The following is a 23,931-nucleotide window of genomic DNA, read 5'->3' as shown; positions in this document are numbered from 1 at the left end:
CACGTTCGTGACCCTGCTTCCCGCATTCACGCAAATGCGGCACTCCCTTCGGTCGTGCCGCAAACAAGCGTTCATGCGGGAAGCAGGCTATCCCGAACTAGTTGTGTAAATTACTATTGTGACAACACAAATTTAAATTGTTTTGAAATAACCTATCTGCGTATCCGTTTTTACTACAACCAAGCCAGGATAGACTATTTACCATATTTCATTTAAAGTGTGTTTAAAATTATTAAAAATTTATTTGTTGATACCAGCAAAAATCGAGAGTGACTATTAGTGCACTGCCATTGCTTTGAATAGAGACTTTTGAATTTTTATTGGATCCATCCGACGAAGAGTACGAAACAGTATGTGTCGCGTTTCCAACTGTCTGTCGTCTACCTGTGTTAAATTTTATTATACAGATAATGTCCGAAACTACTGTACCGATTGTTGTCAAATTTTATATGAATGTCAGGAAATTCGTCCTTTCCAAAACTTACACTAGTAAAATGTTATTTAAGTTTTATAAAATAAGAAATTCCTGCACTTGTGGTTTATGAATCTGTGTTGAGACAACTTCCTTTGTCCTCGAAGTGTAGTCCAACAAAATACCATTTCTTTAGCAAATTATCCAATTTGAATTTGCGATTTTTGTCCTGTGATAACCTCTATAAAGCAAAAATTAGGCGTTGCCGGAATAAACAAAACATCAGTGGCACAGAGAGAAACATTAATCTCCGAAGAGTCGATCTGGATTAGTCTTTTCTATCTCTGTGCCCGTAACATAGGAAAAGAGTAGGTACAAACAAAATGATGGACAGCGACACATCGGAAGATTTCAAGACGAAACGTGAAGACAATGAGGAAGATGCTAAGAATAAAAACGGAGACGATCGAAACAAGGAAATAAGAGAAATGATGAAGGAAATACTGGAGGGAAATAGAAAAAGGACGAACGAAATGACCGAGTAAAGAGCAATGATGGAAAACATGGCTGCGGAAGTGAAGGAAATCAGAAAAGAGAACTACGAGCATAAAAAAAAATAAATGAATTGACAAAAGAAAATCAGGAATAAAAGGCGATGTAAAGGAAATGCAGCAGAAATTAAAGACAATAGAAATGGCCTTGGAGATATGTCAAATAGAAAACAGGAGAAGCAATCTAATCATCAAGGGCTTGGAAATAAACACGAATACCACGGAAAACTTGAAAGAGACCATAGAGGAATTTATGAAAAAGGAATTGCAGACAGCACGGATAAATATTATACGAAAAATAAATGAAAAAACACATATCATCAAAATGAAAAGCTTCGACAATAAAATAAATGTACTCAGAGCAAAAACAAATTTGGCAAACAGAAAGGGTGAAATAATTTACGTAACAATTATTATTAATATAACTTTAGAAGCTATATTACGGGAGAGTGGCATAGAAACTGAACGAACAATATCTTATCGGAAACAACAGCTTATTGCCTTCGCGGATGACGTTTTAATTAACATAGCATTAATTGAAAAGATATTTAGGAAAATAGAAGAAACAGCTAGAGAGTCCGGACTTCATATAAATGAAAATAAAACAAATATGTAGAATTGCGAGGTAGAGAATCAAGAAGGAAGTGCAATGAAGATTAAATGTAAAAATTGGTCTAAAGAGTTTAGACAGTACTTCCCTCGCTGTCGGAAACTTGACGACTGCATGCCTATTGTGTTTTTTTTTTTCTCATTACATTTTTGTAGTGGGAATTAAAAAAAAAATTGTGATGACGTCATCAACATTTTTGCAAGGACGTATATCAGTTGGGATAGATGTAGTGTAATACTAAGAATAAAATTATTGTATTCCCAAATTTTCGGGAAAATGAATTGGGTCGTTTAGAATATTGATTTCTTATAATCAATAAAATAACGAAACAATTTACTCACGTATACGGCGCCGGTGTGGAGCGGATTTCTGTCGGGCTAGGCAAAGCCAAACTCGGTACGGCTCGTACGGGATGCGAATTCATTGCGGTTGCGGACTGCACTTCGTTTATTTGAGATTAGAATAACGCTGTTTCGTTGCACTCTGCTGTTAATTCCCGTTCTCATTTACTTAGCCGTTTGATTAATAAATCGTTAATTATATTTATGGAATTATTACCGATTAAATTTAGTGATTATCTATCACCCGGTGATCCAGCACGTCCCCCCCTATAATCGTGACGTAGCCCGACACAAATCCGCTGTCTAGTAATATGAGGGGCAACTGAAAATCGTTTATGTATAAACATTCTTAATTTAAGATGACAAGCGTAACAGCATACGTGAGAGTCAAACAAAGAAACTGTAAACAAAACGACCATCGGTTTTATTGCTTCGACTTCCGCTTATTATATAAAACATTGGGTTTTATTTTAATTCTTGACGGTGAAATTCACAATTGGTTGATTATAGACATGTCTATTCCACATTCGCGGAACCAAGTAAGCGCATAAAACAAATGCAGGTCTGTAATGTTAAAGTCGATGTAAATAAGCGTGCTACCCTTATGTTTCAACCGAGTTTTTACTTTAAAAAATTTTGTGTCTACCAAATTGGGTTGGTCCAATGTAATACTAATAATAAGTGTTGCCTTTAATTTAATCAATAAAATAAATTGACTTCATTAATTTTTTTGAACCACCTCTTAAAAAAATCTAAAAAATATCAATGGAATGATAAATCACAAGTACAAACTCATCATATTTTTTCCATTTTAGATAGGATTTATTTAGCAAAATTTAAGGGTGACGTCATCAATTTTTTTAGGAGGGATGAACAAATACATTTTGAACAAAAGTTTACCATGCTTATAACAACTTTAAAATATTCCCAAGATTTCAAAGCATTCGGTTTTGTAATTCCTGATTAAATCGATAAAATAAATTCACGCATTCATTAATTTTTTTGAGTCACCCTACATATGCAAATCCAAAAATATGAATGGAATGATAAATCACAAGTACAGACTCATCATATTTTGTACCTTTTAGATACGATTTATTCGGCAAACTTTTGAGCTGACGTCATCAGTTTTTTGTAGAAGATAACCAAATATATTTTGAATAAAAATTTATTATGCTCTTTATAACCTTAAAACATCTGCAAGATTTCAAAGCATTCGGTTTTGTCGTTCCTGATTAAATCAAAAAAATAAATTTACACATTCATTCATTTTTCTGAGTCACCCTGTATATGCAAATCGAAAAAATTTTAATGGAATGATAAATCACAAGAAGAGACTCACCATATTTTGTACATTTTAGATAGGATTTATTCAGCAAAATTTTGTGGTGACGTCATAAATTTTTTAGGGGGGACGACCAAATACATTTTGATCAAAAATTTACCATGCTTATGATAATTTTAAAATATCTTCAAGATTTCGAAGCATTCGGTTTTGTAGTTCCTGAGTAAATCAGTAAAATAAATTTACGCTTTCATTTATTTATTTGAATCACCCTGTATATGCAAATCCAAAAAATATGAATGGAGTGATAGATCACAAGTACAGACTGATCATATATTGTACATTTTAGATATGATTTATTCGGCAAATTTTCGAGCTGACGTCATCACGTTTTTGGAGGGGATAAGCAAATATATTTTGACTAAACATTTATTATGCTCTTTATAACCTTAAAACATCTGCAAGATTTCAAAGCATTCGGTTTTGTAGTTTCTGAGTAAATCAGTAAAATAAATTTACGCATTCATTAATTTTTTTTGAGTCACTCTGTATATGCAAATCCAAAAAATATGAATGGAGTGATAAATAACAAGTACAGACTCATCATATTTTGTACATTTTAGATATGATTTATTCGGCAAACTTTCGAGCTGACGTCATCAATTTTTTGGAGGGGATAAGCAAATATTTTTTGACTAAAGATTTATGATGCTCTTTATAGCCTTAAAACATCTGCAACATTTCAGAGCATTCTGGTTAGCAAATTAAAAATTAAATTTCAAAATGTTGTTTTATAATTTTGATTTTTTTTCCAAAAATCTGGACGTTTCGGGTGAAAAGTCGATTCGGAGTTGTAAACTACATGTGTAGGACTATGTTATTTTATACAATCGAAAACCCATTTACTATGTACAATTTTGAAGTGACGTCATCGCATTAGTGGTGGGGATGATTAGACAAATTTTGGTTACCGTTTTACCATCTACATGATATTCTTAATATAAGTACAAAATTTCACAACAATCGGTCGAGTACTTTCGGAGATTATCTGTCTAATAAAAATCCGGGACGGCAGACGGACAGACGGACAGACGGACAGACGGACAAACGGACAGACGGACAGACAGACGGAAATGGGAGACCTATTTCTTCGTCTTCTAGGGGTCATGAAAGATCGAGAAAACGTAAAAGTAGAGAACCGGCCGACGGACTCGATAACAATACTTCCTTTGCTTACGCTCGGGAAGTAAAAATAACAAAGTGTTCGAGAAATTATAAAATTTTATTTTCATTTCCTCAGCGTGAGCAAAGTGTTATAAAAGACGTTGCTTTTCTTGCATAAAGATTTCCTGATGATTAATATTTATGAAATTTTATATGGCGATGCATGTAACAAAATGTTGAAGTCACGGACTGAAAACAGTTGTCTTATGTAAGATATCTAAATAAATCTACTTATATACAGTGCATCGTTTTTAAAAGTGGCCACAAAGATTCCCATGTTAAATTTTAGACCGCGTGTTAATTTTCTGATGATTTTTGCGGTGGAAGTAGTCTTAGAGTTCTACTTTAATTTCGACTACCACTTTTTGCAGTAAATTGTTAATTTGACTTCTCATTATTAACAGCATAATATTAATTTAATCATTAAACACAACATATAAAAGAAAAGGGACGATGGAATTCTTGCTCAAATGTGCAATCAACACCTGTACATAGGCGTCGAGTACCAATTGCATATGTCGAAAATCTCGAGCAACCACTTGTTCTGAATGCATACGCATGACCTTGATTGGCGTGCGGACACAGTTGTGCACGCCTATAATTAAAACGGCCTCGCAGCTCTTTACTTATAGTCAATTATTGTAATTTCGTGCGTACCTCCGAATTTATGACCCCTGCGTCACGTTTCGGTACATTGTTATGAACTTTTTAGTTCTATTTTTAACTTTCCTTGAAAGTACGTTGACTGTAAGAACACTAACTTAATTAATACTGAGAAATCCAGCTAAAGCTTCCACCAAAGTGATAACCACGTCATATATGTAAAGAAAGAATACGATATCGAGAAACTTTTTTATTCTATCAAAAGGTTCTTACCCTTTTTTTTGCATTTCCAACTTTACTGAAATGTCACACTTAGAAATAACTAAATCAGAAGAATGTAACAATTTTAATAAAAAAAATATTGTTCACTCGATAAATGTTATTTTCCCATAGTTATCAATTTGGTATTATTTATTAATTTACAATTTGAAAAAGTATAATTGCAAAAATTATTGACACAAGCAAAAATAATGTATTTAATAATAAAAACAAACTACAAGCATTGTAGGAATAATAATGTCAAAACAAGAAATTTTTGTCGTGGCGATCCTTTACGAGGTTAATAAACATAGCACCGAATACGACGTCTGAAGCAGCTGCAATTTTAAAATTCTAGTTAAGCAGATCTCTAACAGCTGGTGCAAGATTTTACTGAAACTAGCAGTGGAAATGAAAGAATATTGAATGGCCCAGCAGTGAGATAAAAATTAATCTTGGTTCTTGCCAACATAAACAAAATGTCTTTTTGTAACCTGACATCGGCTTCATACCATTTTGAAAACCACACTGACCAGAAAATTGATTCACTCTAGAAATAATACAATCAGAACGACTACAACCAGAATTTGTAGCTTACAGCGTTGATCAAGGTTTGGCCCGATAGGCACGCGATTACTAAGGTAAGAATCCAACCGAAAAAGTGTAAAAAAGCACAAATGTGGTCACCCTAGAAACACGTTGTATATTTCTGCCTACAAAATTTGTTGTTTATTACTTCAGCAAACTGTTTTTCTATACACGCAAAAATTATAACAGTTACTGTGAGATGGGACATCATACCATCTGAAAAGCAATCATCTAAAGTGGAGGCTAACCTGAAGAGATGTTCATTTTTGTTAAATATTAAGACACTTATCTTACTTACCTGATTATATCAACGTGATACAAAATACATTTGTTTAATTTAATGCGTGAAACGTCGTAGCTAGCATCTTCAAAACACTGAGAAAGCAACTGATTTAAGTGGTGAATTTTCAAAACTAGATGTTGCATTATTTCAAAAACCATACAGGTTACCAACATGGCTGGTTTCATTATCAGCTGAGTGCATAGAATTATGTATACGTAAAAGCAACAATAAACATAGATATTGCTTGTGCTAAAAGGTGTCCAGAGTGCGGTAGGAAATCCACAATTTTCATTAAAACCTTTGTAGATATTTCTTTGTTCACACTTTTCTTTTTGGAGAAATTTTAATGCACTGTATTGCAATGGTCCTAATATACCATAAATGAAAACCATATTAGAAAACAAATTCAAAATTCTTTCTTTTTTGTCAAAATAAGCTGGTTTTCCAAATTGTTTAAAATCCGAAAAATCCTTCAAAAGTTGTGCTAGTTTCGGTTGATTTTTTACATATACGTATGTTATGTAGTACACTCCAGACATCGATGCCAATCCAGTGATATCTTCTGTAAGTGGGATGTCTAAATGTTCTAGGAAAATGTTAACATTCGTTTAGTTTAGGTTTATGTATGAATTCACTTTAGTAATACTTATCGTCGTGGTTATAAGATGCAGTAGTATAGATAATAACAAAACAGAAGTTAATAAAATATAAATCGAAATTTTGATAGTATAATTCTTTCCTGGATTAAGTTCTTCGTTAGGGTTGGGCCAAAGAAGAAGGTATCTTAAATTCCTTCTGCTCGAACGACATATTTTTATTTCATCGGTTTTAATGTCCATATGGTAAATCTAGAATTGATAAAGTATTAAAAGTAGTATTAAAATATTATTGTTTTATAATCATTAAATCAATATTCGAATACTAGATTTTGTTATCAAGAATTAAAAATCGCACCGTTCAGTAGTGTTAGGAAAATGTAACGAAAATTAGTTCATACTGCGCTTCTAAACATAGATATATTTTAGACAACAGATTAAAATAACAAACTAAAAAATGTAGATATCCACTTAAAAAACAAACTCCTTGAATTAATACTTTACATTTCTTTGAAGATTCCTTAGTTTAACATTTTCAGTGATTAATTTTTATATTGTATTTGTTCCTTCTACGTAACTATTTTTCACTTTTGCTGATTATTTGTTTGTATACATAACTTATTTACTTACTTATGTGTGTGTATTTTCTATCGGCAACTTACAAATGTATCTTACTGTTATATTTTCTTAATTAATTGTATGTTCTTTTCCAAAATATAAATTTATTTTACAAGGTTTAGCTTGTCAATTTTCTTCTATTATAAACGTCAACTTAACACCTGTTTACAGACTCTTTAACAGAGTTTACAATGATAATTCGCTGTACAAAAATAATTTCATATGTGAATAAATTGTGGACGCTTACTTCACTGTTCTATTTTATTTTTAACGATTAAAATATTCGTATGTCTTATAGCTTAGAGCGATTAGTGGTCATTAATATTTAAATAAAGAGCTCATATCATGCATGATGTAAGTGGGTGTTTCCAAACTCAAGCATGCATTCCGTTTTATTCACGAAATGAATAATTAATTTACTTCGAGTTCAGACAGGATGTGAGAAATATTATTGCAGTGGAGTTCCAAAGTTCACGAAGCTTTTAAATACGTTTAACCACATTGGAAGTGAAAATTAAAATGTGTTTTTGATTAACGTATTTATAATAATTAATGTTCAGCAGTGCTGAATAATTTTATCCTATGCGTACTTCACTGCAATTTGGGTATTTAGGTCAGTAAAGCATCGTATGATAAATAATGAAGTTTTCTAGATATTTTCATATATCTTGACAGATGGTCATAAGAAAAGCGAATAAAATTCTAGAATATCTTAAATGGCGGAAGATGAAGAAAAGCTGGATCTAAGGACACTTACTTACCGCTAATTTTTTCAACACGATTAAAATTTCAGACTTCATCCATCGTTTTTAGTAGTTAATACATTGGATTTTTGTTTTTTTTTTTATAAATAAAGGTAATCAACAGGAAGACTTTTCTTCATTCATTTAAGTATTTTTGTCAAATAGTTCTTCATTGCAAAAATAATTTTAAACCATACTCTAAATTTGCTTCTCTTGCATGTTGAAAATTTCAAAGCACCTTTTGCCCAACTAACAAAAGCATTTTTTTGAAGAAATTTAAACACACTACTACAATAAACGCTCAATATTAAAATTAGTAGCCTTTAGTTATATCAGTGTTAAAAAACTATGACAAAATTTTGAATAATTTTTGAAATATGACGTGATAAAAATTCGAAACACGCAATTTTAATTTTTTTTACGATGAAATTTTAATATAGAAAAATCGAATTTTAACACGAATGGATGCGGAATGATTCAATTTTATGATAAATTAGCTAAGAGTACTAATAGCTTCTTCAAAAATAGGCCCGAATTCCCCAAAGAAAAACGGACAGTGTCACTGTCAAAAAATTGGAAAGAAAATAATTATAGTAAAAATAAGTGTACATGAATTAATATGTTTAAATTTCAAAACTGCATCAAAAATTAGGTGCTGGTGATACAAAAATTGGTGATAGAAAATAATACCTAATTACGAATGTTATTTATAAACAATAAAAGATAAACAAAGTAGACAAGAGATAATTTATCTAATCTGCTGTTAATATTTATCGAAATGAAAAAATAATTACTATTTATAGCAGAGTGCATTGTTTAAAAACGAGTGGCTCTAGGTTGTACACAATGTCAGGATGGCCGAGCGGTCTAAGGCGCCAGACTCAAGGTTTCCTTGCCTGAACGTCAGGTTAAATGAGCGTTCTGGTCCACTCTGTGGGCGTGGGTTCGAATCCCACTTCTGACATTATTTTTTTTTATTTTTTTTTACCTTATATATTACGCACAAACAATTATATTTTGCAATATATTAATAATAATATTTAAACAGGTTTTGTACAATAATTAAATAACTAACTTATCATATCTTGTACATTTTAGAAAGGATTTTTTCGGCCAAATTTTAAGTTGACGTCATCAATTTTTGGAGGTGATAAGCAAATATAACACGGATAGACGCGCATTTACAAAAACTTTATGATAAATTGTGTAAGATTCATCGATCAACTTCTTCAGAAATCGATAGGGCTTTCATAACAATGGACAACTAAATGCCGCTGAGCATTTTCTCATATAAAAGCCAACCCAAACTGGAACGGAGAATAGACGAGAAATTTTTTGTTGACTAAAATTATTTCTCTTTGATACGTCTCTCTGTATTTCGTTTTCTAGCTCTCTTTCATTTTGAGTTCCTAAGTGATTATATTCTTATCACTGAAACATACTCGTATCTGTATCTGTTCAAAGGTTCTCATTGTTTCTAAATGTAAGTAATTGTTTACAATTGTTTTTATAATCTACGTTTTAGTTATAGTCAGGTTGGCCGAGTGGTCTAAGGCGCCAGATTTAAGCTCTGGTTCTCGAGAGAGAGCGTGGGTTCGAACCCCACACCTAACATTTTTTTTTCTGTGCATACTTCATATAATCTTATCAATAACAATATGATTCGTTTATAACTAGTCACAGCAATCATAGTGTATTTAGAATATAATAGGAAATATACGACTAACTTGTGTAAAGCCTCCTCTGATTTACCTTCTTATTTTTTAAATATAAATTTTTATGTCTTCATTTTTAGATATGGTGCAGTTGAGAATTTTTAAATATAACCATTTTTCCCTACCTTATACGCTAGGAAGTTGTTTCAGGACTCCTAGAGTTTGTAAAAAATAGGATATCTGTTTCCGTTTGTCTGTCTGCGACGCTCACCACCCCCAACAAGACAAACAGCAACAAAAATGACAATGTAATGTGAAATGTAAATAATTTCAGTTGCTATGTTTACTCAGGTACCTAATCTTAATTCATAAAAGAATTTGTTCTAAGTATTAGATCAATATATTTTTGAATAAAGTTATTTTATCAGTTTTCTGGAAAAAAGTTTATTTTCTACAATTTACCGGACAAGTTGCACAGAAATCCATAGATCCTAATTCATTTAAAACATGTACACTATTAGTTTAGAAAAATTTTATTCTTTCTATTATCAACCTAAAAGTGAATGGGTGCCTGACTCTGTAGACTTAATACATTTCTGAGAGCAAATCATCAGTTCCACTAATGAATTAATTATTGTAACTTATAGAATACAGAACTTCTACATCACAAACTTTGGTGGTGAAATTAATTTATTTACTGCAATAAGCTAATCAACATTTTAAATTTATTAAAAAAGTATTAAATGGAAGCAATTGTAGTTTTATTAATTTTTTTGTATTTCAGTCAAATATAAGTATGGTAAAGTCAATTAAACCTAACGCGCCTCTTGATCTGGTAACTTCCATACTGTGCCATCTTTTTCTTGTGAACTTTGTGATGCTTAGCAAGATGATCAGACCTCGCAAATGCCCTTTCACACAATTCGCACTTATACGGTTTAATTCCCAAATGAGATCTTCTATGTCTGGCCAACTCATCGGATCTCGAAAACTTCCAAGTACAACTTTCCCAGTTACACACGAAAGGCTTCTCACCAGAATGTCTTTTAAGATGAGCTTTAAGATGTGATGATTTTGAATAAACCTTGTCACAATTATCAACAGAACACGGAAAACATCTGTCGTCTTCGGTTTTTCTGTAAACGTACTTTTCGGACGACAAAGTGAAGTGCGTTCTCCTTTGCTTGTTGTAGTAAACGAGATCCTCGTTTTGTGTCTTTTCTACTTTAATACTACGTTCATAAAGAAGAGATCTTCGCTTGATATTTTTTTCTTCGGTGATGTGTGGAAATATGTTCAGAATTTCAGGCAAGTCGTTTGACTGCAAGTTTGTACTAGTGTCTTGAATGTTGTCAAGGGTTAAAGAATCAAAGCAACTGTCGGTTAACAAATCCTTGCAAACTATGTTATCTACGGCTTCTAGTATCCACGAATCTAAACTGACGACGGTTTCTACGCTGCTGCTGCCGCTGCTCTGATTGCTGTTGCTGATGCTGTCTTCGTTACCGTTGCCGGATAAAATTAGGTCTACTCCCAACACAGAGTAGCAATTACTCTCGCTATATTTATCGTTGGTAACATGCTCCGAACAAAATTCATTGTTTAAAAAACTGTCAAAATGTTCATCAAGGCTGTTCTGATAGCTTTTGTTCGAATTATCATCGCAGTTAAAACTGGTATATTTGGTGATTTCGTTATCTGTAAGAGGTAATGTTGATGAAATTCTGCTGTCTACAATATCAAGAACACTTACCACTACTTAAACAACTATAAAAAGGGATCAGTATGTCATCTAGTGGTGACGAGTCATTGTGGAAATTTTCTTTCATGTTTTCGTGTTTACTGTAAAAAAATATTGAGTTAAAACTCGGTTTTACGAGACACAATCTTCAAGTAATACATGTTTAGATTAGTCTTGAGCAACTTAGAATATTACTAAAATTAGTTAAAAGTTACGTTACTTCGTAAAATACGAAAATGCCAGAATATAATAAATGATTTTGTCGATGTTGAATTAATTTTTAATTTTTAAACGTTACAGTATCGAATTACTTGTAATTGAATTACTTCCGACGACTGAAAATGTAGCAAGTTGACAACGGACAGAAACATCAAAATACTGTAAACCCTACTACTTTTAGCTTGATTGATCATGAAATTACGATTACAATGATATGAAACACTTATATGTGATGCATTATTTTTAACTATAAACAAATATAAATTATTATTTAAATGAAGAGACATACATCTAGTTGCCATATACCTACTTAATTGGAAACAGATGTGCAATAGCTATTTGCATCACAAGGCCAGAAATTAGGCTTCTGCGAACAGGAGCGAATTTATCAGGCCGAGCGTTAGCGAAAAGTAGGTTCTGGTGAAATGATGCGTATTATTTTTTGTGGCAACACAAATTTAAATTGTTTTGAAATAACCTATCTGCGTATAGACTGTTTACCATATTTCATTTAAAGTGTGTTTAAAATTACTAAAAATTTATTTGTTGATACCAGCAAAATTCGAGAGTGACTGTTAATGCACTGCCATTGCCTTGAATAGAGACTTTTGAATTTTTATTGGATCCATCCGACGAAGAGTACGAAACAGTATGTGTCGCGTTTCCAACTGTCTGTTGTCTACCTATGTTAAATTTTATTATACAGATAATCTCCGAAACTACTGTACCGATTGTTGTCAAATTTTATATGAATGTCAGGAAATTCGTCCTTTCCAAAATTTACACTAGTAAAATGTTATTTAAGTTTTATAAAATAAGAAATTCCTGCACTTGTGGTTTATGAATCTGTGTTGAGACAACTTCCTTTGTCCTCGAAGTGTAGTCCAACAAAATACCATTTCTTTAACAAATTATCCAATTTGAATTTGCGATTTTTGTCTTGTGATAACCTCTATAAAGCAAAAATTAGGCGTTGCCGGAATAAACAAAACATCAGTGGCACAGAGAGAAACGTTAATCTCCGAAGAGTCGATCTGGATTAGTCTTTTCTATCTCTGTGCCCGTAACATAGGAAAAGAGTAGGTACAAACAAAATGATGGACAGCGACACATCGGAAGATTTCAAGACGAAACGTGAAGACAATGAGGAAGATGCTAAGAATAAAAACGGAGACAATCGAAACAAGGAAATAAGAGAAATGATGAAGGAAATACTGGAGGGAAATAGAAAAAGGACGAACGAAATGACCGAGTAAAGAGCAATGGAAAACATGGCTGCGGAAGTGAAGGAAATCAGAAAAGAGAACTACGAGCATAAAAAAAAATAAATGAATTGACAAAAGAAAATCAGGAATAAAAGGCGAAGTAAAGGAAATGCAGCAGAAATTAAAGACACGGAAAACTTGAAAGAGACCATAGAGGAATTTATGAAAAAGGAATTGCAGACAGCACGGATAAATATTACACGAAAAATAAATGAAAAAACACATATCATCAAAATGAAAAGCTTCGACAATAAAATAAATGTACTCAGAGCAAAAACAAATTTGGCAAACAGAAAGGGTGAAGTAATTTACGTAACAATTATTATTAATATAACTTTAGAAGCTATATTACGGGAGAGTGGCATAGAAACTGAACGAATAATATCTTCTCGGAAACAACAGCTTATTGCCTTCGCGGATGACGTTTTAATTAACATAGCATTACTTGAGAAGATATTTAGGAAAATAGAAGAAACAGCTAGACAGTCCGGACTTCATATAAATGAAAATAAAACAAATATGTAGAATTGCGAGGTAGAGAAACAAGAAGGAAGTGCAATGAAGATTAAATGTAAAAATTGGTCTAAAGAGTTTAGACAGTACTTCCCTCGCTGTCGGAAACTTGACGACTGCATGCCTATTATGTTTTTTTATCTCATTACATTTTTGTAGTGGGAATTTAAAAAAAAATTGTGATGACGTCATCAACATTTTTGCAAGGACACGTATATCAGTTGGGATAGATGTAGTGTAATACTAAGAATAAAATTATTGTGTTTCCAAATTTACGGAAAAATGAATTGGGTCGTTTTGAATATTGATTTCTTATATTCAATAAAATAACGAAACAATTTACTCACGTATACGGCGCCGGTGTGTAATATCTAGAGAGCGGATTTCTGTCGGGCTAGGCAAGGCTAAACTCGGTACGGCTCGCACGGGATGCGAATTCATTGCCGTTGCGGACTGCACTTCGTTTATTTGAGATTAGAATAACGTTGTTTCGTTGCACTCTGCTGTTAATTCCCGTTCCCATTTACTTAGCCGTTTGATTAATAAATCGTTAATTATATTTATGGAATCCAGCACGTCCCCTCCTATAATCGTGACGTAGCCCGACAGAAATCCGCTGTCTAGTAATATGAGGGACAACTGAAAATCGTTTATGTATAAACATTCTTAATTTAAGATGACAAGCGTAACAGCATACGTGAGAGTCAAACAGAGAAACTGTAAACAAAACGACCATCGGTTTTATTGCTTCGACTTCCGCTTATTATATAAAACATTGGGTTTTATTTTAATTCTTGACGGTGAAATTCACAATTGGTTGATTATAAACATGTCTATTTCACATTCGCGGAACCAAGTGAACGCATAATACAAATGCAGGTCTGTAATGTTAAAGTCGATGTAAATAAGCGTGCTACCCTTATGTTTCAACCGAGTTTTCCTTTAACAAATTTTGTGTCTACCAAATTGGGTTGGTTGGGGTGTAATACTAATAATAAGTGTTGCCTTTAATTTAATCAATAAAATAAATTGACTTCATTAATTTTTTTGAACCACCTCTTAAGAAAATCTAAAAAATATGAATGGAATGATAAATCACAAGTACAAACTCATCATATTTTTTGCATTTTAGATAGGATTTATTCAGCAAAATTTAAGGGTGACGTCATCAATTTTTTTAGGAGGGATGAACAAATACATTTTGAACAAAAGTTTACCATGCTTATAATAACTTTAAAATATTCCCAAGATTTCAAAGCATTCGGTTTTGTAATTCCTGATTAAATCGATAAAATAAATTCACGCATTCATTAATTTTTTTGACTCACCCTGCATATGCAAATCCAAAAATATGAATGGAATGATAAATCACAAGTACAGACTCATCATATTTTGTACATTTTAGATACGATTTATTCGGCAAACTTTTGAGCTGACGTCATCAGTTTTTTGTAGAAGATAACCAAATATATTTTGACTAAACATTTATTATGCTCTTTATAACCTTAAAACATCTGCAAGATTTCAAAGCATTCGGTTTTGTAGTTCCTGATTAAATCAATAAAATAAATTCACGCCTTCATTAATTTTTTTGAGTCACTCTGTATATGCAAATCCATAAAATATGAATGGAGTGATAAATGACAAGTACAGGCTCATCATATTTTGTACATTTTAGATATGATTTATTCGGCAAACTTTCGAGCTGACGTCATCAAGTTTTTGGAGGGGATAAGCAAATATATTTTGACTAAACATTTATTATGCTCTTTATGACCTTAAAACATCTGCAAGATTTCAGAGCATTCGGTTTTGTAGTTCCTGATTAAATCAATAAAATATATTTACGCATTCATTAATTTTTTTGAGTCACCCTGTATATGCAAATCCAAAAAATGTTAATGCAGTGATAGATCACAAGTACAGACTCATCATATTTTGTACATTTTAGATATGATTTATTCCACAAACTTTTGAGCTGACGTCATCAAGTTTTTGGAGGGGATAAGCAAATATTTTTTGACTAAAGATTTATGATGCTCTTTATAGCCTTAAAACATCTGCAACATTTCAAAGCATTCTGGTTAGCAAATTAAAAATTAAATTTCAAAATGTTGTTTTATAATTTTGATTTTTTTTTCCAAAAATCTGGACGTTTCGGGTGAAAAGTCGATTCAGAGTTGTAAACTACATGTGTAGGACTATGTTATTTTATACAATTGAAAACCCATTTACTATGTACAATTTTGAAGTGACGTCATCGCATTAGTGGTGGGGATGATTAGACAAATTTTGGTTAGCGTTTTACCATCTACATGATATTCTTAATATAAGTACAAAATTTCACAGCAATCGGTCGAGTACTTTCGGAGATTATCTGTCTAATAAAAATCCGGGACAACAGACGGACAGACGGACAGACGGACGGACAGACGGACAGACGGACAGACGGACAGACAGACGGAAATGGGAGACCTATTTCTTCGTCTTCTAGGGGTCACGAAAGATCGAGAAAACGTAAAAGTAGAGAGTCGGCCGACGGACTCGATTACAATACTTCCTTTGCTTACGCTCGGGAAGTAAAAATGATAAGGAGTACCTACAAGTTTGAAAAAGTGAGCTGTTTTGTATTAAAAAGAACAACAAGGGGTAACGATCACAAGTAAAGCCGACGAAGACATAGAGATAGGTAAAAAATAACGAAGGGAAGTAGGGCCATGGCCGCACTAAACAAATTAATCAGGGAACTACGTGATAAAATTAGGTTTTCAGAAGAATTAGGTTGTCAAAGAACAATTATCGTCTTCGAGAAAAATACCTAGGCCAGCTGATAACATTCCGTAAGAAACTGAGCTAGAGAACACCACTAAGAAAGATGTAGACAAAACGGATCTCTGTGCCGAAATAAATGATAAAAGTAAGCCTAAAATGAATCAAGAGTCCCAAAAATGGACCAAAATGATTAAAAAAAGGAAGCCTATAGAGCGTCAAGTAATTTTTGGTCAACAAAAACAAACTGAAAATCTGAGCATTAAATCCATCCCAAAAATGCATCACTTCCATGTCTAGAGGCTTGAACCGTCAACTACAAAAACAGCCCTTGAAGATTACCTAAAAGCTGATTTCCCAGAAATTAAATGTGCTTTCTTAAGGTCCAAACGTCCTGACGAATATCCATCTTTTAAAATTTTGAAAAGCCAATAGTGAAAGGAATTAATGTTTGCAAAACAGACGGCAAATAGTGAATACATTGACAATTCAGCAAACAAAATCAAAGCGGCCTGGCAGATAACAACCAAACAACTAGGAAACAATTCAAGGTACTCAGTTCCGTCCGTAAATCCTGAAGACTTTAATAAATCTCTTGTCGATATTATTAAAAAACTTACCGTAAACTTATCATCATCTACCGATGATATCATCTCACAATTAAACAAATGCTGCAAGTCTCGTGTAAACTCATTTTATATTGGCGAAGTGACAGAGTTTGAACTATTCAATGTTTTAAAGGGTTTGAAAAATCTATAGATGTATGTATATGGTTTAACAGCTGAGCTTATCAAATATGTTAAAAACATCCTAGCAAAACCATTAGCCTTTATATTGAATTTATGTACTATATGTACTAGGCATGGAACATTTCCTGTTGTTCTTAAAAAAGCAAAGATTGTACCCATTTTTAAAAATGGCGACAAAAAAGGTCTAAATAACTACTGCTCCATCTCTATTCTTCTAATGATTTCGAAAATTTTTGAACAAATTGTTAAAGTAAAATTAATCAGCTACATCGAAAAACAGAATTTTTTTAATCTTATCTGCGAGATAGATCTCAAATAGTTGCCACAAACAATAGGTATAACTTCTAGCAGTCAAGTGATTGTAAAAGATGTCCCCAAAGGTTCAATTTTGGGGCCGATCCTTTTCCTAATTTGTGTCAATTATCTATCGGCAAATATTCACAGTCATCGCCAAATTTTATTTGCAGACGATACAACGATTTCAAATGTTGCAAAATCTGACATCTATCTTGCAGATGCAGAAAAAATTAGTTCAGAGTCGATCGAAAGCTGGTTATCAAAAAATTATTTAATTGTGAATGACAATAAGTCACAACATTTACGATTCACCACAAATAATGAATTTGTCACAAATTCTGTGAGATTATTAGGACTTATTGCAGACAACAAGCCAACGTGAGAAAATCACATAGAAGACTGGCTCTAAGATTGACTAAAGTTGTATATCAGATACGTAAGTTGAAATTATTTTGCAACCACGCGAGCGTAATAACTTTTCGCTATTCAAATTTTGAAAGTTAATTGTCATATGGTTTAATTTTATGGGGGTCATCTAGCTAGAGTGAAAGAATATTTAAAATTCAAAAAAGTGAGATAAGAGTCATCAATATTAGTAAAACATATTTCTCTACCAGGCCTCTACATATACAAAATATTATTACACGTGAAAGAAAACTCAGATTCTTTTTTAAAAAACTCAGGTAAACATGGCTATGTTACAGCTAATATCCGAAATACGTTATTATGCATAATAACTAGATATTTTAGGAATTATGAGTAATAACTAAACTTGTCAGTTATTATGCATAATAACCGGAAACATTAGGAATTATGCGTAATAACTGAATTTTTCACAATAACGGAAACGTTTAGGTAATATTGATAATAACTAACAGTGGAATAGGAATTATGCATAATACCTGAAACACTAGTCATTAAGCATATTACCGAATAGGCCAGGGCCTATAATTTTTGAGAACAAAAAAATTTAGAACAGGATGATATCCATTGGAAAAGGAAGAAAATGTAACGAAAATAAAAGGAAAAATAATTCACGGACGATCTGAGGTCGGGAAGTGGTAGAGCTTTTAAGGGTAGAAAACGGTTTATCACGATTTTCGGCAAAACTACAAGTCCTACCGAAAAAAGTTAAAGGGCAAAGTTCTAGGTAATAAAAGGATCTACAACTTTTGTGTTTAGACTTTTTTCCATAACCTCAAAATTTATGCGAAAAATGCAAATAACCGAGTTTTTGGTTTTTTATTTTTATCTCCCACAAAAAAGTTTTTTTTTCACGAAATTTGGTGAAAACTTACCTATTTATGTCCCAAACTCACTGTAATTTTTTTGATTCAAAATATTTATTTTTCCCCCTTATTTTGATTTAATATCGAAAAACCACCCTAATTTTCAATCGAAAATTCTCACTTCAAAATGTTTGCTTTTTTAAAAAAATCGGTGTGCTTTTTGTTCGTTGAAATCTCTACTTTCTGACGGTGTAAAAAAAAGTATACATTACTATGGCAAATTTTCACAGGAAATCCAAAAAAAAACGTAAAACTCGAATTCGAATTTTTTTTTAATCATGTAAAATTTTGAGCTATTTATTAAAATTTACACTTTAATTACTCGAAAAAAGTAAGATTCCATGTTACATTGATAAACCAAAAAATTGAAAATCCATGAAATAAACGCCTTCTGTCGGTGGGAGATTTGTCAATACGAAAAATGATTTAATTCTTGCCAATTGATTTTCGAAATCTTAATTGATTCAGTGTTATATTGTCATTTTTACATTTATAAATATATTTGATTAATTGTAATCCATTTTTTGCGATATCTTCTTTGTTTGCATGTTTTTTATAAAAAATATTGGCCAAATTTGACAAATTTTTATCGTCTAACTAGCAGACCCAGCAAACGTTATTTTGCCATATAAATTATTTCTAGTAAATATTTTAGTAGTTAAATAAAAAAATAAATGAAAATAAATAAATAGATTGTAATTACGATGATTATATTCAACAGCCATCTTGAACCCTGCCTTGCGTATCCGTGGATGGAAGTAAAGATACTTATATCGTTACTACAAAATGGGGGTTGGTGGTAGAAGGTTAAAAATTTAGGGTTATATGTGTTTTTTTGAAGCCAAATCTTAAAAAAATAAAAATAATAAATTTTGTCCGAAAAATTAAAAAAAAAATGGGTGGGCCACCCTTATCACCTAGGGGTATAAAGAATAGTTTATGACCTATTTTCAGACCTACCTAAGAATTTTATATATTAGAAGACAATGAATTTACGACGTTTTTCTTTCCTTTTCCGGCTAACCCAGATGTCGTATCGCAACCAGAAAAACGATACAAAAAAGCAAGGATATTTTTGAAAGATTCATAGTTGAAACTATTGCACGTGAAAAATAGATCTTTTACATTTCCAGAACCTGGTTTGAGAAATTCAATGTCATAATTATTTGAATTCAATTGATTCAAAACGACCAAAATATCTTGACCCACAACTATGACAGTTTTCTTAGTATCTCTGGCAGTTTCTATCGAGATCTTAAGTATGTCAGCATCAGCATCTTCTTCTGCTTGTTTACAGGAAAATCCTTGTGACTGTAGATTCCAAAAGTTTCTTTTAAATAAGTCAATTCGTCACGATTCTCTTCAAGTAACTCAGCCTGCACGTGTATTTTTATCGACGATGTTGTTCATTCTTTTGATGGGCTAAAATTTTCCGTAGGCCATTCAGGTATGTAAGTTATCTTAAAATAGCAATAAATAGGCACCTATGCATATAATTTAAAAATTATCCTACAACTTTAACAAAATATAAAGTATTATGTGTATTAACTTATTTGGTTGTTAATTATAGTAGTATATTTCGATTTGCAATTTTTTAATTTATCAATGTAACATGGAATCTTACGTTTTTCGAGTAATTAACGTGTACATTTTAACAAATAGCTCCAAATGTTTCATAATAATTAAAAAACAAATTTTTGAATTCAAGTTTTTTCGTTTTTTTGCATTTTCTGTGAAAAATTGCCATAATAATGTACAATTTTTTTACACCTTCACAAAGTAGAGATTTCAGAGAACAAAAAGCACACCGATCTTTTGAAAAAAGCAAATATTTTGACGTGAGAATTTTCGATTGAAAATTAGGGTGGTTTTTCGATATTAAATCAAAATAAGGGAAAAAAATAAATATTTTGAATCAAAAAAATTACAGTGAGTTTGGGACATAAATAGTTTTCACCAAATTTCGTTAAAAAAAAAAAATTGTGGGAAATAAAAATAAAAAACCAAAAACTCGGTTATTTGCATTTTTCGCACAAATTTTGCGGTTATGTAAAGAAAGAGTAAACACAAAAGTTGTAGATCTTTTTATTACCTACAACTTTGCCAAACTTGTTGGGATAGGATTTGTAGTTTTGCCGGAAATCGTGATAAACCGTTTTCTACCCTTAAAGCTCACCCTCTTCCCCTTCCGGACCTCAGATCGCCCGTAAATTATTTTTCCCTTTATTTTTGTTATATTTTCTTCCTTTTCCAATGGGTATCATTTAATTAATGATTTACCATACCTACGGTAATCTAAAAAAGTTTGTAAGGCTTCAGAGCATTCGATTTAAAAATTTCACAGTTCAATCGCAAAATTTGATTAAGTAAACAAAATTTTGAAATGGCGTCATCAAGCTTTTGGAAGAGATCAATAAAAAGTTTTTTTATTAAAATTTCATCTCCTGTTGCTTTGTGTTGGTAACATAACATTTTTCCTATTCATCTAATAATTTTTGTACAAGAAAATTCAAAATTTAAACATTCTCGCAGAAAAAATGGGTCTGGTATCAAGACTAATGAAAATCTTCTAATCACAGATTTTAAAACTAGAAGGTACCACGCTTCCAAATGTCACAAAGCAATTAACTTTACCTAACTTTTCGCTAAAAAATCGCAGATACATATCGTCGGGAGAGCTGGGACGTTTGGTCGACTTTAAAAAAATAAACGTACTTTACGACAAACTAAATACTTTTTCAGAATTTCAGACTTGTCGGTTTCATACCTGCCAAATTGAATTATTTTTTATTTATTTTGTAATATTTAGGTAGAATTTTCTTTTCAAAATGTTGAGACAACATTATGAAATTGTTGGTGGGAATAATCACAGAAATTGTGGTTAGTTGTTAACGTTTTACCATCGACACGACATTTGTAAAATACAGCTAAAATTTCACAACCATAAATGTTCTACTAACTTCGGAATTACTTATCTAATAAAATCGTGAGCACGGACAGAGAAGGCGATACACGACAAAATACAGGAACTGTAGCTCTACTTGTTCATCCTCTAAGGATTATAAAACGTCAAAAAAAAGATTAAATTAACCAGTCGTCATGGAGACCCTACTACAATTCTTCTCTAGTTTACTCTCGATACGTAAAAATATTCTCAGAATAAGGAATAGACGAAACTGTTTTTTATTTAAAAGCGGTGTCATCGAGTAAAAATAATTTTTTATTGACTTATACTAGAACTAACTAGAAATACCTAATAACGTAATATTTTCCATTTCCATTCTCTTCTCTGATTAAAAACATTGGTTAAAATTAAATCGAACGAAATAAAAAGTACCCAAATGCGGGCATAAATTGGCCTTTGGGGTAGGATAAACCAATTCATTTCGATTAATGATTTATCATGTTTCCGATAACCCTAAAAATTTGCAAGATTTCAGAGCATTCAGTTTTGCAATTTTAAAGTTAAATTGTGCATTGTTATTATGGTTTCCCCAGTTCTAATTCGGTTTTATGATAATACTCCATTGTGTAAAAGTTAACTTCCTTAACAATAGATTACTACTGCGGGTGCTGGGCCAGTCATAAATAAGGATTTAACCATGCCGTTACCATTATACTATATATTGGTTAAATCCTTATTTATGACTGCCACCGACTGTAGTAATCTATTGTTAAGGAATTTATCTTTTACACATCATAAAACCGATTCTTTACTAGGAAAACTATATATGATTTCGATTTAAATAACATTTACTATTGCACAATTTGGAGATGATGTCATCCCATTGTTGGTGGGGATGATCAAACACATTTAGGATAATCTTTTGCCATCTGCATGATAACACCCACATAAAATTTGACAAATCGACACGCCAAGAGGCAGATAACAGACATTCACGTAGACAGACAGACTAGGGGTCATGAAACGTCAAGAAAACATGAAAGTAGCTAGTAGCCCGATGGACAATATTACAATACTTCCTTTACTTCCTTAGCTTACGGTCGGTATGTAAAACCATCAGTTAACGAATTTTATTTTAGCTAGGATAAGTAACAGTAATTATATCTTACTAGATACTGGGCTGTTTTAGAAAAAATATAAAAAAATATAAGTACTTAACCGACTGTAGAATATTTTTGGTAATTACACAGATAAAATCAGTTTTTTTTTCTTAGGGGTGATAATGATTTTGTTTTTAATTTATTAACCTACTGCGGGTTCAAATTGAAAGAATCTGTACATTAAAAAAATATAGCCCTAAAGAAGTTGTTTCACCTGTATATTAGGTGTAATTCCTTTTTGTAGAACTTCTGTTGAAAAAGTTATATCATGCATAAAATAAGCAATTTTTTAACTTGGACACAACACTGTAAATATTTTTTCAAAGTGTTTTATAAATAGCAAGTAAAAAATAAAAAGATTATTTTGTACGAAATATAAAAACTGTCTTAAAATAGGATGCCTTTTCTACAACATAACCTATTTTTTAACTCACGCTTTTTAAAATATAGCTGTGAAGAGATATAGTGAACATATAACACTTTGTACAACTGCATACTACGTGAATAGGAATACCTTAACATTAAAAATAATACCTACAAGTTCACCGTTTTTCACATGACACTTGAATAAATTTGCCAACACACAATTCCGCACGACTATAAAAATGTAAATTATTGTTAAAAAAATATCAGCAAATTTAGAAATAAGAGGAGGCGTAAATTTATCGCGTTTTATCCGGAGGAAATGAGTCTTATGTGTTCAGACACTAATGTGTCTTTAGATTACATACAGAAGTCGTTGCGAATGAACATGCAAAACAAAAATGCATTGCCATTAAATACCATCACAAAACGTTATCAGAAGAAGGGTACTCACACTAAAAATTACTAGACAACGTTGGGACACTTAAAACATCTATCTCGGTGCCAAACCGCACGTCTAACTGACGCACGATTTTGACCATTACCGCTTATAACAACATGTGGCTAATACACAAGAGAATTTTTCAAATTTATTTAAAATGATGTTTATCATAATAACATCGTATACATTTCATGGCTTCTCTGATCCAGTAATAACGCATTAGTTCGTGTCAACTATCGCCTAGTACTGTTTGTCGTTGATCTAACGTTACGTCTCAAGGGACTCCGCTGATTTGGAGAATTTGATGGCCGTCGAGATGAAACGAAGCATATTATGTGCCTTATCTACTGATATTCATGGTTAGGCAATAATGCCATTCAATTTTAAAAACCACGTAGAAATGCGAAGGAAATTTAATTTCACACATTATTGATAGGGAGTATTAAAACAAA

General features: G+C 32.0%; 1 protein-coding gene and 1 non-coding gene across 8 annotated transcripts in view; one reads left to right on the top strand and one right to left on the bottom strand.

Moving 5' to 3' along the window:
* The window catches only part of LOC135125605 (Kruppel-like factor 1), a 30,768-nt gene extending 7,192 nt beyond the window's left edge, over positions 1-23,576 (bottom strand). The window contains exons 1-3 of one of the 7 annotated variants that reach the window (XM_064051242.1): positions 23,492-23,576; positions 11,521-11,609; positions 10,452-11,465 (exon numbers count right to left, since the gene is read on the bottom strand). In XM_064051242.1, coding sequence (XP_063907312.1) covers positions 10,573-11,465; positions 11,521-11,596 — 969 coding nt within the window. In that variant the 5' untranslated portion in view covers positions 11,597-11,609; positions 23,492-23,576 and the 3' untranslated portion in view covers positions 10,452-10,572. The other 6 variants (XM_064051243.1, XM_064051244.1, XM_064051246.1 and 3 more) reach the window with 6 other exon arrangements.
* Positions 8,961-9,076, top strand: Trnal-caa (transfer RNA leucine (anticodon CAA)). Its single transcript has 2 exons — positions 8,961-8,998; positions 9,032-9,076. It is a non-coding gene; the product is annotated as a tRNA-Leu (tRNA).
* Positions 23,577-23,931: the final 355 nt, after the last annotated feature.

This window comes from Zophobas morio, unplaced genomic scaffold (assembly GCF_036711695.1).
Source record: "Zophobas morio isolate AGI-343-1 ecotype UQ-CSIRO unplaced genomic scaffold, CSIRO_AGI_Zmor_V1 ptg000009l, whole genome shotgun sequence".
Lineage (NCBI taxonomy): Eukaryota > Metazoa > Arthropoda > Insecta > Coleoptera > Tenebrionidae > Zophobas > Zophobas morio.
Note: the sequence above shows the minus strand (reverse complement) of the source record. Positions and strands in the feature narration are given on the sequence as shown.